At 40.4% G+C, this 19,638-nt stretch overlaps 2 protein-coding genes across 2 annotated transcripts in view; one reads left to right on the top strand and one right to left on the bottom strand.

Moving 5' to 3' along the window:
* Window positions 1-140: 140 nt before the first annotated feature.
* On the top strand, window positions 141-7,913 carry NSA2 (NSA2 ribosome biogenesis factor). The gene is made up of 6 exons (XM_067568890.1): window positions 141-299; window positions 2,094-2,281; window positions 3,065-3,215; window positions 3,848-4,027; window positions 6,225-6,417; window positions 7,589-7,913. Exons 1-6 carry the CDS (start codon window positions 297-299, stop codon window positions 7,654-7,656), a joined length of 783 nt encoding a protein of 260 aa, XP_067424991.1. The 5' UTR covers window positions 141-296; the 3' UTR covers window positions 7,657-7,913.
* Window positions 7,914-11,540: 3,627 nt separating this feature from the next.
* Window positions 11,541-19,638, bottom strand: part of FAM169A (family with sequence similarity 169 member A) — a 73,882-nt gene continuing 65,784 nt past the window's right edge. The window contains exon 13 of the mRNA XM_067568891.1: window positions 11,541-15,937. Coding sequence (XP_067424992.1) covers window positions 15,383-15,937 — 555 coding nt within the window. The 3' untranslated portion in view covers window positions 11,541-15,382. The remainder of the gene's footprint in view (window positions 15,938-19,638) is intronic.

Here is a 19,638-nt window from a genome sequence, read left to right on the forward strand (position 1 = left end):
GGGAGGTTCCTGCTCGGCTGGCGAGTCAGCTGCCGGCTTATGATTCCGGTTTTTCTCGATGCCCCGAAGCGAGTGGAGAGGAAGGGAAGGGCCTCAGGCCGGCGAAGTGTGGGGTGTGCCTGCCGCTTGCTGGGGCGGAACGAAGGTGCTGGGGCCGGAAGTGGTTCTGCCCGGAGAAGTTTCCCCGATGCACCATAGCCTTTTCCTTCGCGTGCGGCGTCGGGACCGGACCGTGGGGGTTGAGACTCGAGCGCGAGACGCCAACCGCCGAGCCAAGCCCCTCGCGCTAGGCCGCCATGGTGAGGAGGGACGGACGGCTGGGGAACTAAGGGGTGCTGGGAGGGATGAAGAGCGACTCAGCCGGGGGGGCGCTGTGCCTGTAGTGGGGCCCGGGCCCACTTACTCTCAGGGGCTGCAGAGCCGGCCTGGCCCGGGAGCAGAGGGGCCCTGCGGCGCCCTTCGGAGCGTCACGTCCTGGGAGCTTCTTTCTAGGAGACAGGCTGGGCCGGCTCCAGGGGGGCACGAAAGAGCCCCCGCCCCTCGCGTCAGCACCCGGGAGAGCAGCAAGCTGGGCGGTTTGCGCCCCACGCTCCCGAAACCCGTGGTCTCAGTCTCCGGTGCGGACCCCGAGGCAGCTGATGCCTCGGTGAGCTCTGGGACGGGCCCCTGACACGCACCGCCCTGACCCGGTTCCTACAACCCCACCCAGTAAACCTGTCCAGCTGTTGCTTCTCCCAGCTCGGGCTGGAAAAAGAAAATATTTTATATCTGTTCTGTAACAGGCGGTGCTCTGATCTTGTGAGGTGTAGATAGACAGCGATGTAGACATTGGGCACTTAAGAGGACTTACCGTCTTGTAAATCTGAACTGGACCTTCACTGCTTATCACCTTCACCATGCCAAGATTGCAGTCCCCTATGGTTAAACTAAAGCACGAGAAAGGACTGTAGGGCAGAGGAGGGGGAATACACTATAATAAGCCTTTGTTACATAGGGGTTGGATCCAGGAGCGAATACAGGACTTCTATTTTGAGTCATCCTGAAGTTGGGAGCATGAACCTTGCATAAAGTTGCATAGTAATTAAAATTATGGTAGCAGGTACATCTCATTAATTGCAAATAGGATATGAGGGGCTGGCATATTTACTTCTGTTACTGATTATACATGTGACCCCCATCACCATAGTATGAGTACTTCACATCCTAAACTCTGTTTATCCTCACAACTGAGGTAGAGAGAGATTATTATACCAACTTTTCATTGGGAATGAGGTAGGGAAAGATTATTATACCAACTTTTCATTGGGAATGGGAGCTAAGGCCCAGAGAGAGACTGATTTCCCAGAAAGCGTATGGTAGAGTAAACAATTAAACCTGGGAATATCTGCTCTCTCTCTCTGGGAGAGAGGCGGTGCTGCACGGAAACTCTAGGACCAGTCACGCTTCAGCAAACAGCTTATACTGAAGATTGAATTATGTTTTTGTTTAACACTAAGTTGACCTCAGGAATGAGGTAGGTGTAGGCTTTAAAATCTCCCTGTGCAGTCTATCCAGAATACTGCAGGATGCCCCTCTGCCATTTAGCCCTGGTCTACACTTACTTGGAGATTTGGCGGCAGTCAACAGGAGTTACGCAAGCTACGCAGAGTAGCTTGCGTAACTCCCATCGACTGCTGTGCTTCCCTTAGGCGCACCGTCTGCACTGCGCCATGCCACTTGAGGGGGTGGTTTTACTGCATCAACTTCCTGATTGATTGAGCGAGTCTACACTGACTGCTCGATCGATCCAGAAAGATCGGTCTGACGGCAGTGACTTTGCCGCCATCAGTATAGACATACCCTTAGTCTCTCTTTCAAATTTGTGATACTAAAGTAATTTTTGCTTGTACAGTGCTGTTATCAGTCCACTATTAATTGACCATGTCACTTGTAAGATGCTTCCAACAGTTTTGGATTCAGTTATCTCCAAGAAGTATTCCTTGGTCAGATCTCTGGTACACACTATGCAGATAAGAGGAAAATGGAATATATTGTGCAAAAAGCTTCTTGTCACACTTTATTAACTTAACAAAAATATCTCCTTGCATATACAGCCACAGAACGATTACATAGAGTTACATCGCAAGCGATATGGTTATCGCTTGGATTACCATGAGAAGAAGAGGAAGAAGGAAGGCCGTGAGGCTCATGAACGATCAAAGAAGGCCAAGAAATTGATTGGGCTGAAGGCCAAACTCTACCATAAGCAGCGCCATGCTGAGAAGATACAAATGAAAAAGACGTGCGTATTAATTTTTCCTTTACTTTGTTGAGTTCTCCTGATATTTTAAGGTTGGGACTAGACATAGATGTAGTTATGAATTATTAAACTACTGTCCATAGGAGGCCTGTTTAAATTGTGCACTAAAACTTGAAAAATGGATATGACTCGCAGGAACAAATAATCATTTTGTGTTATAATTAAAATATTTCTCCTAGCTCTCCCCTATCTAAAGTGTTCCTACCATTAGATGCTAGCAGTGAACCTAGCATCTAGCACTAGAAGCACCACCAGTGATGAATATTAAACACTGGCACTGCTTCTAGCATCTAACACTGATGTACCAGGCTAGCGGGGGAATTCAACAATACAAGGGAATGCATTTAAGGGCTTGCCATGACTCTCATTCATTCAGATATGTATCTGTTGCCTTCTTGTAAACTTAACAGAAAAAACACTGCCATTTACACCATATTAGTTGGATCTTTAGTATGGTAATTTATCTTATCTTAAAAAAACCTGTCAACTTAAAATCACACTTCTGTTTGAAACTTTTACCCAATATGTTTGCAGATAACACCCACAACTACCTATAACTGAATTAATAAGAAAAATACTTTGTTTTTTATAGCCTGTCCATTTGACAGCATTTTGTGCATAGTCAATTTTGGTCATAAATCCTGCAGTTGGAAATAAGTTATCTTTAAAAGAGAGCCTCTGAGCAAACATAGGGCTTATGGTGAAAGGCCAATATGATTGTACACCCTGAGGATGTTTTTCTGAATACTGTTTTTTGCCTTCCAGCATTAAGATGCACGAAAAGAGAAACACAAAGCAAAAGAACGATGAGAAAACACCAGAAGGAGCTATACCAGCATACCTGCTGGATCGAGAGGGCCAGTCCCGAGCTAAAGTCCTTTCCAACATGATCAAACAGAAACGAAAAGAAAAAGCTGTAAGTAACAATAGAAAAATTCAGATAATTGCTATATCTAGGCTTTGCTTAATGACCATTCACAGTATTCATGCTGACTTTACTTGCAATCTGGAGGCAGTCTGAACAGTTCTGTAGGTTTGATTGGCATCATGTTAAGCACTTTTTTTTTTTTTTTTTTTTTTTGCAGTAAATGTAAACTCAGTATATTGGTACCTCTAAAAACTCTTAATGGCAGAGCTACTATGTCAAAAAAATAGTTAACAAGTATATACAGTAACTTGCTTTCATGACATTTAGCAACAGTGTTAAATCACCATTCACTTTAACAGAATATGGGGAGAAAGAACATTCAGTAATGTTGATTCTTGCATTTAAAAGAAATTGCCAAAAGAACAGCAACTATATAACAGATATAAAGAATTCAGATGTGTGAGACAATAGTGTATTTCCTATAGCTAATTGTCCCATTTAGTCAGAATGATGGTCAGTGTCTTTTATAAATGTCTATTATAATGTTTAAGTTGCTACACCTTAGTTGTATAAAAAGGAGGAACTATCATTTTCCTTTAGCAAAACTGTGTTTTATTCTTTGATTTCTTTTCCCTTCCACTTATCAACACTTTAATAATGCTACTGGCCCTTCTTTTTAGGGGAAATGGGAGGTTCCTGTGCCGAAAGTCCGTGCACAGGGAGAAACAGAAGTTTTAAAGGTGATTCGTACAGGAAAGAGAAAGAAGAAGGCCTGGAAGAGGATGGTTACCAAAGTCTGCTTCGTTGGGGATGGCTTTACTCGAAAACCACCTAAATATGAACGATTTATTCGACCAATGGTAAGTTACTTGTACAAAAATACAGTTTAGAGCACCTTTGTAGCACTGAGTCAGTACATAGCATTTGTGAACAGTGCCTCTCTCCCATAATGAAATATACTGTGGTGATCATTAAGGTTAAGATTTTGTCATGGTTATTTTTAGAAAAAAATCAGACAGGTTATGGGTAATAAACAAGAATTAATTGAAGCCCGAGACCCTGCTAGCGCTGGAGCTGCAGTGCGGGGCTAAAGCCTGATCCCCGCTATCTGGGACTGACAGCTGAAGCCCTGAAGTCGCAGAGGTCAGAAAAAATCCTGGAATCCATGGTGGACTCATAACCTTAGTGATAATCCAGAGTTAAGGTTGAACTGTCATAAACCAGTCACTTTTCTTGTAGTTTCCTTGTAGAAGCCTAAATTATAGAAATATAGGGCTGGAAGGGACTTTGAGGTTTTCTAGTCCAGACCTTTGCGCTGAGGCAGGACCAAGTAAACCTAGATCATCCTGACAAGTGTTTGTCTAACCAGTTTTAAAACCCTCCGATGATGAGGATTCCGCAACCTCCCTTGGAAGTCTATTCCAATGCTTAACTGTTATTCCCTTGCTATGATAAAAGGGGCCTTGTGATTGGCCTCTTTCTCTGTAGTGATGTTTCTATACTCTTATGTGGCAACTTCTGAGAAGTTAGTAGGTAAAAGTAGTAGAACTGAAATCTGATGTATGAAGAAACCCCTGAGTTCTTTCAGGTAGGCAGTGGCTCAGTGAATAGGGCATGGGTCTGAGACTCAGACCATCTGGATTCTATTCCCAGCTCTTCCACTGGCCTTCTGGGAGACCATGGGCAAGTCACTTCACCACTCAGTGCCTCAGTTTTCCCCATCTGTAAATATGTTAATGTTACTTACCTCTTCGGTAAAGTGTTGTGTGATTTCTGGATGGAAAAGTAGGACAGGAGGAATGACTGCATTTTAAAGTTTTACAAGGGATGCTTAGAAATGAAGAACTTGAGCCTAAAAAACAAGAAGAATGTGAAATACTTTACCATTAGCTCCTGATTTCTTCAACATAGAGTTGGAAGGGACCTCAGGAGGTCATCTAGTCCAACCCCCTGCTCAGAGCAGGGCTAACCTCAGCTAAATAATCCCAGCGAGGGATTTGTCAAGTCGCAGCTTAAAAACCTTTAAAGATGGAGATTCCACCACCTCCCTAGGTAACCCGTTCCAGTGCTTCACCACCCTCCTAGTGAAAAACTTTCCTAATGTCCAACCTAGACCTACCCCCCAGCAACTTGACTGTTGCTCCTTGTTCTGTCATCTGCCACCACTGAGAACAGCCTCGCTCCATCCTCCCTGGAACCCCCTTTCAGGTTATTAAAGGCTGCTATCAAATCCCCCCTCATTCTTCTCTTTTCCAGACTAAACAAGCCTAGTTCCTTCAGCCTCTCCTCATAAGTCTTGTGCTCCAGCCCCCTAATCATTTTTGTTGCCCTCCGCTGGACTCTCTCTAACTTCTCCACATCCTTGTTGTAGTGGAGGGCCCAAAACTGGACACAATACTCCAAATGCGGCCTCACCAATGCCAAATAGAGAGGAATGATCACTTCCCGTGATCTGCTGGCAATGCTCCTACTAATCCAGCCCAATATGCCATTAGCCTTCTTGGCAACCAGGGCACACTGCTGACTCATATCCAGCTTCTTATCCACTATTACCCCCAGGTCCTTTTCTACAGAACTGCTGCCTAGCTTGTCGGTCCCCAGTGTGTAGCTGTGCATGGGATTCTTCCGTCCTAGGTGCAGGACTCTGCACTTGTCCTTGTTGAACCTCATCAGATTTCTTTTGGCCCAATCCTCCAGTTTGTTTAGGTCTTTCTGTATGCTATCCCTACCTTCCAGGGTATCTACTACTCCCCCTAGCTTAGTGTCATCTGCACGATATGCACCAGCGAGTATCCTTCTTCCCATACTAATTTTTAAATGATGCATACTAAAAATGTACAAATCTAAATAGTCTGTGGAGAATTATCTAATCTGATCATTTATCAGGATTGAACAAATCTGACATTTTACAACTGACAGGTGACTTTTTAAAAAAAATACCAAATCACTTCAATCATTTCTCACCGTAATTCCTTAAAATACAGGAAATTATGGAAATGGTTTTAGTTGGTCAACTTTTTTTTTAGTAATGGCTTTAATTTTATGTTTATATAACAGGGCTTACGTTTCAAGAAGGCTCATGTAACACATCCTGAACTTAAAGCTACTTTTTGTCTACCAATCCTCGGTGTAAAGAAGAATCCTTCTTCCCCTCTGTACACAACTCTGGGTGTAATTACCAAAGGTACCGTCATTGAGGTGAATGTGAGTGAGCTTGGACTTGTGACACAAGGGGGCAAAGTTATCTGGGGTAAGTATCCAACAAGTAGTTACTAGGTGTATTCCATAACTAGCCTAGAATTTTAAGGGAAAGAATAAAGAAATTTAAGTCTTATTTGTTATATTCTAAGCATGTTGGTCTTAAGCTTTCAGTTCACCTTTTAAATGTCAAATTATTTAAGAACCCAAAATCAGCAATACACCAAATATTTGAAAATTACTTTCTTACCTAAGATTTGATTTTCTGTGTCTGACATTAACTAGTAGCCTCTATCCTGCAAAGACTTAAGCAGATATGTAACTTTATGCATGGTGAGTAGTTTCTTTTGTTTCAAGCATGTGCATAAGTGTTTGCAGGATCAGGACTACTGTTTCTAGCAGTTGAAGTCATTACAGCTGACAAATTCCTAAACCCAAGACATGGCAGGTGAGAGACCACTTCTTTTTTTTTAAGGGTGAATAAACAGCCATTTTTTGGGTCTAACCTGCGACACCCAACCTTTTCAGACTACTGTATCCCTCCCTTTCAGAAGTCTGATTTGTCTTGGGTACCCCCAAGTTTCACCTCACTAAAACTTACAAAATCAGACATAATACAAAAGTTTCATAGCACACTATTACTGAAAAATTGCTTACTTTCTCATTTTTTACCATGTAGTTATAAAAAATCAATTGGAATATAAATATTGTATTTAAATGTCAGTGTATAATATATAGAGCAGTATACACAAGTCGTTTGTATGACATTTTAGTTTGTACTGACTTCACTAGTGCTTTCTATGTAGCTTGTTGTAAAAGTAGGCAAATATCTAGATGAGTTGATGTACCCTGGAAGACCTCTGCATACTCCCCCAAGGATACGTGTACCTCTGATTGAGAACCATTAGTCTAAACATTTCATCATCATACACCCAGAGCTCTGGAGGCTGCATTTATAAATAAGCTGAAAAATGTTGTTGCTAAGTTGAAATCTCATTTTTGTTTAAGAATGATTGTTATCAACAAAATGCAGTTCTAATATTGCAGTTTGTGTTTTGGAATGGGGGTCCCCCAGACTATACAGGGTGGAATTGGTGGAGGGGACTTTTAAAGGTGAATAAACTTAATTTGATTCTTTCAGTATTTAGTTTATTTTATGTAGTAGCAGCAGCTGTTGGAAGATGACACTTTGGAATAAAGTTTTTTTTGTTTTTTTTCTTTAGGGAAATATGCACAGGTAACCAACAATCCAGAAAACGATGGCTGCATTAATGCAGTCCTCCTTGTTTGAATGGGGTCTTAATAAATATTGCACGTGGACTCTTACAAACTCTTACTCAAGGAAAGTAAATCAAGAAGTTTGCAAGGAATTTAAGACCGTCAGCTTCCAGCAAATCAAGTGTCAAACTTGAACCCAAGAGAGGACAGTCAAAGAATGTATAAACAATCAAGTTCCTGAAAATCTTACAAATATGGAAGCCCAATGGTATACAAACTGTTTGTTCCTTTGAACATTATAGAATAAAGTCCATCAGTTTTCCAATTTTGTTTGTTTTGTTGGGACAGTTATATTTTTTTCTCAACTTGTTTCTGTAACTAATTGCAGAAAGATAGCAACCATCCCTTTCAATGTATGATGCAGGAATAATTTAGAATTGCTACAGGTAGAAGAAAAGTCAACTGAGGTTCTTGACAGTGGGAAATAAGAGGGCAGTCATACCGATTAGGGCATACTAAGTTGGGGTCCTAAAGGTGGATAGAAGAGCAGAGGAAACAGATACAGAGAAGAAAGTTCAAGTTGATGATGTTCCAGCAAATATTGCTGATTGTCGAAACTGCACAGCACACAGGGCCTGTTCTATCATATATCTAGCTGACTTAAGCTTACCTGCTTGTGGGAAAACCCGATAAAGAGGGGGAGAAATGTACCCCCAAACTCCACAGGTTCACATGTTCATCTGGAGAGATGGAAGAGAACATGGAAGAAGCAATACAGCTGGGAGAAGGGAGGGGCCTAGTTGCATAGTGATATCTTGAGCAGAAGTAGTACCAACATTTGGTACTTGCCTCTAAGCAACCTGCTGGGGTCAGAACAGCAGTTAGAAGGGGAAAGGGTCTGACTTGCAAGTATTAGCCATCTGGAAGTCTGTATACTTGGAACAGGTTTTTTTCCATCACTCATGCTTTTGATGCATGGATACAATCAAAAGACGTGTCTATCTTTAACCTTTGCATGAACCTACTGTCTTCATCATCACTCCTCCCACTCCATCTCCACAAATTTCAGCCACAACAGAGAAAGAAGTAGGGCCTGAGATCACAGCTTTGTGCTTCCAGGCAAGGAAGTTACAAATGCAGACTCCTCAGTATTCTTTGATTTCTTTGCTGCCTTGTTTCCTGATAGATGGCAGTATCTAGTTAGTGTACATATAGCATCTGCTGAATTTTCTAGGGGTGAAAGAAAATACTAGCTGATACCTACAGTTAAATCAATTATCCTTAACTTACATTTGTTTTTAAAAAGTATTAAAATAAATTCTCTAGTGAATGTGTAAATTCAGGGATTATTCTTAAATTCAAATTAGCTCAAATGATATTTGAATTAACTTTTGATTATACACTAAATATTTATACAGAATGCAATTAAACTTTAAAAATAAGATTTTTTCCTGTTGTAATACTGGTGGGAGATCATGAATGTATCAACAAGTTGTAGGAAAACTCCTAGATTATTTGTAGTTAACTAGTTATGTGATGAGTTATTAAAACTAATTTCCCTACCTTTTTTGTATATGTTGAAATATGCTTTAAATCAATTTGGAAAAGTAGAGCCTTTTCACTAAGTGACAAAGGCTTGAATTACTCAGAATAAGTGGCTTAATTTTTAGAGGTACGTAATTTTAGTCTATGATCAGTCAGAGATATAAAAAGACCCAATCAGGCTTCATGTTTATTAGAAGACATGGCTAATACATACACTATTATGAAGTTAAATTAGACACAACTTCATTTTGAATTTGTAAAAAAAGATACTAATTTTAATGGTACTTGTTGATGCAGTTACTACTACCCCATTACACTTGTAAGCAGTAGACTAGACATATACTGATTCCTGGCTTCTCTCCTACTTGAGGTATGATCCAGTGAAACTACAACTATCACCAATGAATATCCAGTCAAAGATGTTAAAGGTCAGTCAGCTCACAAGATAACTTGTATTTACCACCTACTCTGTCTATACTTGCTTGAAGCCCTCAGCAATTATATGTATCAGCTATGTTATGCTGACGGTTTAAGAAGCCAGAGGTAGTCCTAAACAAGGAAATAATTTGCAATTACAAGTTATTTTGTACATGTAGAATATATCACTACCAGTGCCTTATGTTGCATGATCACATTTCTAGCTCCATAATGGTATAGTTACAAAGTTAGGAGTTGTGGGATAGAAGGCAACGTACAAAATGGAATATAAATTAAGGCCCCAAACCTGCGAATATTTGAATGCAGTCTGTAATTCCACTCTTAAATAGGCTTTATATTAAACACATTGTTGCAAGCTCCTGCCTTATTTTTAAAGCCCCAGTTTCTGGAGTCAGGTAATTACATGAGAATCAGCTTCAATTAAATAAAACAACAACAAAAGTTCTAGCCCTCATAGCTCCAGAGAAAAGGGCCCAGAGACCCAAAGATATTTAGGCTCTCAACTTCCATTGATGTTAAGACCTTTGAAGATCTGGCCCAACCTGCTCACTCTTGACTGATTTTTCTGGGCTTGATTCATTTATTTGAATGCTTTGGGTTGGTGGTACTGGATATATAAAAAGATATTCTACAGACAGCCAAATGGGACTGCTGATAAGCAAAGTGAAGCATATGGACAATGCAAGTGTCTGCAGAACTGGTACTTAAGTCCATAAGAAACTGCAATTAAATGGGTCAATCCAAGTGCAGTTTAACTAAAGCTTCTGTCTAAAGTTGTGTTCATGCACTGACTGGCTTAACTGCATTTCTTTTTTAAAAGCCAGAATTTGAGAGTCTGTTTTAGAAAAATCTTGTCAGAGCAGTGTACTTCCCAAGACTATGCCTTCTAATTGGTTAACTGTAGTTTTCAGACAAACATTCATACACTGAATGAACAAAAATAACATGACTGATTTGAATTGAATGAGGATCATAAGCAAATATAGTGTGTACCGATATTTGCTTAAGGAAAAAGAAAATACATTTTTGTGATGATAGACTGGCCTCAATCCTTCCCACTTTCCCATCTGAAATGCCAGCTGAATTTGTTAAATATTCACATATAGGAAGTGATGAACAATTAGACAAGGATGTTTACATGTAATTGTGGTCCCCACTTGTGAGACTACTATCTCAAATACATGTGTTAACTGCTTTTCATGCTGTAAACACAAACCACTGCATAATATAGTTGCTGCCAATAAGGACTTACTCCAGCAATCATGTCCTCATGGCACCATTTAGAGCCACATTGGTCTCACTGGAGGGTTCACACAGGTCCACCTGTATGGATACAGTTGCAGGATCAAGACCTGGATGTGTGACCTCTACCTTCTCTTAATTTATATTTTTGTTCCTCCAATCCATGGAGGATCACATGTTGCAATTTGTATTTTGTTACTATTTTAAACTTAAGGTTAAAGAACCTTTAACTCTGGAAGATCTGTTTAAGATATGTATGAAATATCCAGCATTGACTGTATAAATTACTAGTTGTACCTTAAACCACCAGTAAGTAAATAATTAATAAGTAAATAATAAATAAGAAAATTAAATGCAGATACATGAGGCTATAAAATGAGGGGAGAGGGGAAATAAATTTTATCTTGCAGTTCACATTTTAAGACTGCAATCCTAGGGCTTATTGAACAGTATTTTTCATTAGGTGAAAAGTTCAGATTTCTAAAGCCGAGTAAGATATTTTAATATGTATTTATTCTATACTCTGGTTAGTTCCATGGTAGTATTTAAATTATGGATTAAAGCTAACAGTTAAATACTGACATTTGGAGAACTATAAATTGTACCTTAGTGAGCTAAAGTAATTGAAAATGTTTGCTGTTTAGCAAAGGGGACTCAAATACTGAAACCAGGAAAGAAAAGTCACAAAATATAAGTTTAATTACTACTTTGAAACATTTCAAAAGCCATCAAGACAATACCAAAGGAAAGGCTAAAAATACTATAACAAGACTCAACACAGTAATCCAGAATAGCAGTACATCTTCCCTAAGAGATTTATAAACATAGTACCACATGTTTAGAAAACACAACACCACATTTAGGAAAATAAATTTAAAATGCATCTCCTTGGAAATGAACTTTGAGAATGGTGCATCACTTATCAGAATGGAGAACATAAGCTGAAACATGGACTATTTATTGCTTGCATATGTATAACTTATGGAGTGGTGTTGATATCATTGCAAATGAAATCTAATTACTGAAGTCCAGGGAATATTATGATGGTGGGGAAAAAAACATAGCAAAGAGTAAGGGACAGAGCATTTACCAAGCTAAAAGTAAAACTCCATTTCTGAAAGAAGATATAAATATAAGTTTAATGTGATGGATTCTGGGAAACAGGATGAGAACAGTAAACAAGATTTCTGCCTGAAATGAACATAGCCTTTACAAAGAAAAGAATATGAATTTGTGGGAAACAAAACAAATCTTTATGAAAATTAATGAGCAATACAATAAGACAAACTAATGTTAGGTTTAAATACAAAACCATTTATCATCTAAGGGTGAGGCTGAGATCATAAGTTAATGTTCTTTAAGCTCTAGACTAAATAAGGCTCAAGAATAATACTGCTTGCTTTAGTTGTATATATATTTTGTTCCATGGCATGTTTTAGTAACATTTGGTACAAACTGTATAAAATCAAACACCGTTCTGATTTTGGATTGCTGGTGTGGTAAGACCTTAAAGTGTCTAACAGTTCAATGGTAATCTGAAGCAAGACAGACAGTATTTTACTTCTGTTAAGCCTAAAAGAGGATCATTTTATTTCCCAAAGTTAAACTGTTTTCATTGGCATGCTTAATTGTAAATGGTGATGTTCTCTTTGCAGTAATATAGCAGAAGGTATATTTTAGACTATTATGCTATGTTGCAACTGGACTTTCAGCACTGTGATGAAAATTAATTCTTTTGTGCCAGTAGCTTGATTTCACCAGCTCATTAACTGCAAGATGGCTGATACCAAAGGAGTTACTTTTTACAAAGCAAATATGACAGTTAGCTCAAAGGACTGGTGAAATCTTCTCAAGAAGTGGGACCTCCCTGTTAGCAGCAGAGTGACTAAGAATTCTTAATTATGCACCTGTTGTCCATATCCAGTTCTTCCTAATAATCAAGGGCCTGATTCTGATCTCAGGTATGCTAGTTTTACAGAAGCGTAACTCCTTTGGACATCAATGAGTAACTTCAGTTTACACCAATTTAAGTGAGATCAGATTCAACCCCTAAGACTGCTCTTGCTGCCACTGAAATTCACTGAAGTCAAGTGTAGTTTTACTGTTAAAGTAGTGATGGGTGCTAATTTTACAACTGCAAATTTAAACTTTCAATGCACAGGAAATATCGGCATAAGCCAATTCTGGGTTATCCATAGGGGGGAAAACCACACAAATGAACTGACCTTTCAATGCAGCAAGCCAAGGTACATTGTCTGAAAAATATTGTTGTTTAACACAATTGAAAATATGATTATTTTCCTCCTTATGAAAGTGAGTTTTAATTAAGATATTTTTGTATCTACTGAAGTACGCATGAGTTCATTACTCTTTACCAAAGCTTAACTCTTGGTAACTAACAGCCTAACAACATTCATATCCTCCACTTTTTAAGATTTACTGTACACAAAAAACATCTTAGGCCAACCCCACTGCCCCCAAGAAGCCCCACTCTTGCAACAAAAAAGTAGTGTTTTCAAAAACTGTCTATTATTACAACAAATCTTAGCACTAAAAGAGAAGCCACCGCATACATAATAGAAGGTTTTTCTTGTGTGCTTTATAGAAAATGTTTAATTGGTTTTAGAAAGGCTGAAGGTTCACTTGAATATTTATTTATAAACACTCAAGAAAAGTTTTGCTTACGCCTCTCATCCACAATGTTCATATACAACACATGTACACTGACAGGAAAAGTTATAACTAAGTGCAACATTCTAAGAAATCCAGATATAACTCAATGATTCTATGCACCCCAGTTCCAGAGCATACACAATACAGGCCCATAAAAAACCTGCACCCTCATTTTAAAGTGAGTGAAAACAGTTTAAAAGAACAAGGGTGTTTCACCAGCTAAATAAGATAAGAAAGTATCTAAAAAGTTAAACTGTACATCCATAAAATCAAAGCAGATTCTAATACTTGTTTCATAGAGAATAAAAAGATCATTGATGTATTCAAGTGAACCTTTTATTTATAAATCCTAAGAGAAATAAGTAGGTACCTCCAATTTTGAGATATTTAGGAGCCAAGTTTTGCTCATCTTATAAAATATGTAAGAGTACAAATAGACACATTTCTTCCTTTCTCTGCATGCACCACTGTTCTGAGTTATTCCTGAGTTTTTACCCATTATTGCAAGAGCTTCATTATTGGACAGAAATAAATGGCGATTTAAAAATATATAATTGATGTATGACATTGCAATTTGAGTCAAATGTGTTAAGACTAAAAGGCATCTCTGAAGATGGGATAAAAGGGACTATTCAGAAACATGTGTGAATGATCTGGGTTTTTTTCCTGCCTACTCTGTCTTAATGCTGCAAGCTTGGGTGTTATTATCCAAGAAATACCAAACCGGAAAGCTGTTATCCCAGGAATTACATCAGAGTCAGGGTTATTTCACTTTTCCATCTACTGCAACCATTTCCCTCTAGTTATTCAAAGAGACAAGAGTTTGGCATACAAGAATGTTTGCTGCAACTCTGACTAATGTTTACTCTACACTAATGAACTGTTACAATATACCTGGAATTTTTGGGCCCACATGAGTCATGCACCAGACAGACATCACATCTAACGGCTATTGCATGTATCAGGTAAGTATTTAGAAGATACCAGTCACCACCCTCTATTCATCTCATTTCCAGCTGCAAAGTGATTTTAAGCTATTTTTTGCAATGTGACACAGTAGGTGATCAAGAACCAAACCAGCATGTGTACAGAGTTAGAGTGGCAGTCTAAACAGTTTTGTAAACGTATGGGCAACTCAACACACAAGTAAAAGTAGATGCTGTCAAACTTATGCTTAATAAACATTGAATTCTGAAACTATAAATATATAACTTACCATATAAGCATAATTAATGCTGCACTAAAAAGCTTCATTATTATAAGTGCACACTGCTAGACATTGTTTTGACAGTGCTTCAGATCAGTGACCCAGCTGTTTCTTTTTCATATAACAGGGGATTGGGAAATAGGGGTGGAAAATCAGTTTACTTAAAACGTAACACTGTACGTTATTTTAGCCTATTAGGTTGTCAGAGTAAGTTCTTGTGTATGCTCCCTTTCTCTTGAGATCAGTATTTATGCCATATATTCTTTACTCTGTTCTCTGGTAGTCTATATGGGGTTTTTCCCCTCAAGGGGAGAATACAATTTTATAAACATCTGGTGTGAAATCCTGGCCTCATTGAACTTAATGGGTATAGAATTTCACAGTGGTGTTTTCTTCTAAGAACTTTAATCTTAAATGTAAATGCTGTTGCTCTGCTAGTACAACCATTACGTTTATTCAGCATTTATCCTTTATAAAAGGAGGAGACTGGCCATTTACTTCCATACCCTGATGAAGCTCATTGTATAGTGGTTAAAAATTCGAGAAAAGCTGAGGAAAGGTGGTGAATTCCGAAGGGAAGTCCAACCCAAACATCAGAATACAGGTGTATCCTGTGTCTCATGCGGTTTAATAATACCCTATTGTTTTAAACAAAATAACTTACAAATAGCTGGATTAACAACCGACTTCATTGTTAAGCGGGCTTTCCTTTCTTCTTGGGTGGTCCTTTGTGTCCTTTGGCCTTTCTTCGTAAGTTCCTCCGATCTACTATTGGTACCTCAATTTCTGCTTCTTCTGAGCTGCTGTCGGCAGCTCTCTCTGCTGCTGTCTGCGTGTACTGATCCATCTGCTCAGAAGACTCTTCAGACTGCTCTTCTGATTGGTTCTTTTGTCCTTCCGAATGTTGCTGGAATGAGACATCCTCAAGTTCAACCACTATCAAAGAACTCTGACCAAGAACTGCAGGGGCTTCTTGTGAGTCGTGCCCTGCGTCCTCACTTTGTTCTTCCAATGAGGAAGATACATTGGGCGATACATTTTCAGAAACTGGTTCTTCTAGTGCTTCAGTTACCACGGAGTTTGAAAGTCCGTTATCAGATGGTTCTTCCTTTGGCACTGAAGCTACTGTCTCTGCACTTTCAATAGATGATTTCTTCCTTTGGTCTACTTGCTGTTCCTCTTCAATGCCCTCTTTTTCCATAGATATGCTTTCCTCTGTCAGTATTTCTGAATCAGTTGTGTTCATAACCTGAGGAAAAAATAAGAGTCAAAACAATCAAGGGAACAATTCACATGTTCTTGAGATGGTACACAGAGTCTGGGCCTTCTCCTGAAAGATGATGAGCACTCTCAGCTTTCAGTGGGAGCTGAGGTACTTAACAATTTACAGTAGTGGGTGCAGCATTAACAATACACTCCTTCCCATCATAGAAGCCAGCTTCCTGGCTTAAGGCCTTGGCATTATCTGATTTCTCTTAAAACTTTGAAATACAAAAATTCAGAGGATCATTCAGACACAATAGGGTACACTTTGAAATTAGTGCAGAGGAAGCATATGGACATTTGATTTCTGGACCCATTCCAATAACTAGCATTCTGTATGGTGCCTATAACTACCTGTACCTTTAGATTGTAAATTCCTTGGAATGTGGATCTCCCTCTCTATTGTATCACACATAAGCTGCTTGTTTTCACTGTGAAGGCCCTTCAAGACCCATCCACACCCTACCTATCATCTCTCCTTCAGAATCAAAAGGTTGACTCCCACCTCCGATCGGCCCATAATGCCGGCCACTATTGCCCACTGTTCAATTTTCAAACAAACATCTTCATGCTTTCTCCCATGCTGCTCCCCACTCTTGGGAGGAACTCCTCATACACATCCACAAACCTACATTATCCAGTTTGAAAACTCTCCTTAAAATTCTTGCCATAGAGCCAACAAAAAACTTAACAACAGTTAGGCTGCTGCTGTACTTAGACCACTGCATCATGGTGACCAATATTGTCTCATTTCCTTGTACTCCTTCCTGTCTGTATCATCTCTTCTTTTAGATAGATTGTAAAACTCTTTGGGGCAGGGACCATCTTTTTGTTCTGTTTTTGTACAGCATCTAGTACAATAGGGTTCTAGCCCCAGACTGGGGCTCTTAGATGCTAAATAACGTAAATAATACTTTTTTTATATTTTACCGGCAATTAATTGGTGCAATATATTTTATTTTACCCTACTCATTTTATCAAATCTAAGCATTGGGAGAAATTACTAGCCACAATAGAGGGATGGCTTTTGGAATGTGGGTATATTTCCCTAAGATACTAGGCCTGGTCTACATTGCAAAATTAGGTCAACTTCCATCAACCATATAATGTATGTATCTCCACTGCCAGGTCCGTTCCGCTGACCTAACTCGCCGGAAACATCAACTTAATAAAACCACCTCCACGAAAGGCGTAGCACTAAAATTGAAGTGGATGTTTGAATGAGTGGTAGTATAGGCAGAGCATTGTGTAAATCGACATCACTGGCCTTCGGGAGCTGTCCCACAATGCTCTGCTGTGACTGCTGTGGACACTGTTTTTAACTCCACTGCACCACGGCCACATACACAGGAAACAGCCCCTCCCCTGGGCAAGCCCTGGGAAATTTTGAATTCCCATTTCCTGTTTGGTCAGTGTGGAGAGCTCGCCAGAACAACTGATCATGGCGACTGAACACCACAAACGCGCGCCAGCCTAGAGTAGATCTGAGGCGTTGGATCTCATCGGTCTGTGGGGAGAAGAGTCTGTTCAGGCTCAGCTCCGATTCAGCAGAAGAAATGTTGATATCTACGAAAAGATATCATGGGGCATGTTGGAGAAGAAGGGGCACAACAGGGACATGCAGCAGTGCTGCATTAAAATCAGAGAGCTGCAGTAGGCATATCAATAAAGAAGGGAAGCGAACATTCTGGTTCATTACCAAAGACATGCTGCTTCTACGAGGAGCTGCATGTGATTCTCAGTGGTGACCCCAACACTGCCCTCAGATGCAGTGTTGATATCTCGGGGGAATCTGAGTCCCGGCTCAATGACGATAAGACTGTGGACAAGGAAGAGGAAGAGGAGGACGAGGAGAAAAGGAGGCAGGCAAGTGGGGCATCCATTCTCCCTGACAGCCAGGAGTGGTTTTTAACCCTGGAGCAGCCCAGCTGAACAAAGGACAGCATCTTGACCAACCGAGATGCTGGGGAAGGCACATCTGGTGAGTATGTAATATAAATCACAGTGCTGGAATTACATCCTTTGTTGAGTTCAGGTTAATATGAAAAACCTGGTGGTGGGGGAGGGCTTCCTTGTTGATGTTCTAGTTATGCAGAGGGTTGCTACTGTTTATGTGCACAGGGATGGCTTGTGAATCCTCCATGGATATCTCCAGAAAAATTTCATGGAAGTACTCTGCAATCCTTTACAGAAGGTTTCTTGGGAGGGCAGCCTTATTTCTTCCACCACGATAGGACACTTTCCTACAGCACTCCGTTATTAAATGTGCTGGCATCATCACAGAACACAGCATAGCAGTATAACGCATACGCTTGCAGCAACTGCTCCCTTTACGTCTGTATTACCCTCAGGAGACTAAATATCACATAGGGTCACCTAGGAGAGATGGTACAAATTTACAATACCCACGATCATACCAAAAAAACCCAGTGCATGTGATTCCCCTGACCAGGATGGTTTATTGGGTCCCTCAACCACATGTTCCCCAACATGAGTGGGGGTTAGGGATCCGGGAATGGGTGGCCATGTATTTTCTCCTGGGCGATTTCTTCCCCTCCCTCCCCATTCTTTTCTAGGGCTGTCTCCTTCAAAAAACAAATTTTGGGAGGGAAAGCGCTGTTCCCTGGTCATGTTGCTGGGCGATTGGGGGTCTTGTCCACAACACATTCTGTGTTCCAGATTTCCCAAAACTGGAGGCACAAGCCCCTTACTCACCATGGCTGGCACACCAAACAGACCTGTGGAAGAGTTTGGGATTGTGATTCAGTGCTACCATTCACTTGAGAATAATAAGGGGAGTTATTTTTACATTGCAACCTTGCTTTTCATCCATGGTATGAACTAACCATGGGTGCATTGTGCTTTGTGTGCCTTACGGTGGAAAGCATGGCCTTCAGAGCATCCTCCACTCCTGCGGAGAGGCTGTCACACATTATAAGGCACAAAAAGAGTAATTGGGATGACATGTTCAATGAGATAATTAATGCCTCCGGGGCTGCTGACACAGAGCTAAGGAGCCTGGAGGATTTCATTGTCTGAAAAACTGGACATGGACAGTAGGAGAGCAACCCAGGAGCATGAGCATGCCACGCAGGATGAGATGCTGCATATAATGAGGGATCAATCACACATGTTGAGGTGTCTGGTTGAGCTTCAGGAACAGCGGCAGCAGGACAGACTTCCTCTGCAGCCCTTGCAGAACAGCCAGTAACAAGCACCCTCTTCCCAAGCCCCTACGCCCAACCATTCCAGGAGGAAAGCAGGCAGGGTGCAGTATGTGCTCCACTCAACACTGGGGGAGGGGAGCAGGAAGAGAAGGCAGCTTTTCTAAAATCCTTTAATGTGTGGGCTTTGGTGTTTGAATAGATAACACCGTTTTTTTCTCTCCTCAGCTCCATGACACTGGTTGCTAACAGTTATTTTCCTTTCCCTCCACTGTTTCGGATTTGCAATAAAAGTGAACTTCTTTGTAATGAAGTGCTCATGGGGACTGCTGGTGGGGGAAGGGGAGGTGCAGGGACATTGTTGCAAGGGTGGGATGGAATGGGAAGGCACAGCACAGATAAGTGATGCAAATTACAGTTGCTCATTACAAAAGCGGGTTTTCAATGCCGCTGAGGTTCAGAACTCCTTGGGTGTTACAGTTACAGCAGCGTTACACTGGTATCTGGCTGCTTCAAGTTTGCG

The sequence above is a fragment of the Emydura macquarii genome, unplaced genomic scaffold (assembly GCF_026122565.2).
Source record: "Emydura macquarii macquarii isolate MOO-44397 ecotype Brisbane River unplaced genomic scaffold, CSIRO-AGI_Emac_v2 contig_2897, whole genome shotgun sequence".
Lineage (NCBI taxonomy): Eukaryota > Metazoa > Chordata > Testudines > Chelidae > Emydura > Emydura macquarii.

Coding starts and splice junctions, on each gene's coding strand:
- NSA2 (XM_067568890.1), top strand. Junction 3,216..3,847: donor AGAAACGAAAAGAAAAAGCT/GTAAGTAACAAT, acceptor CCTTCTTTTTAG/GGGAAATGGGAGGTTCCTGT. Junction 4,028..6,224: donor AACGATTTATTCGACCAATG/GTAAGTTACTTG, acceptor TTTATATAACAG/GGCTTACGTTTCAAGAAGGC.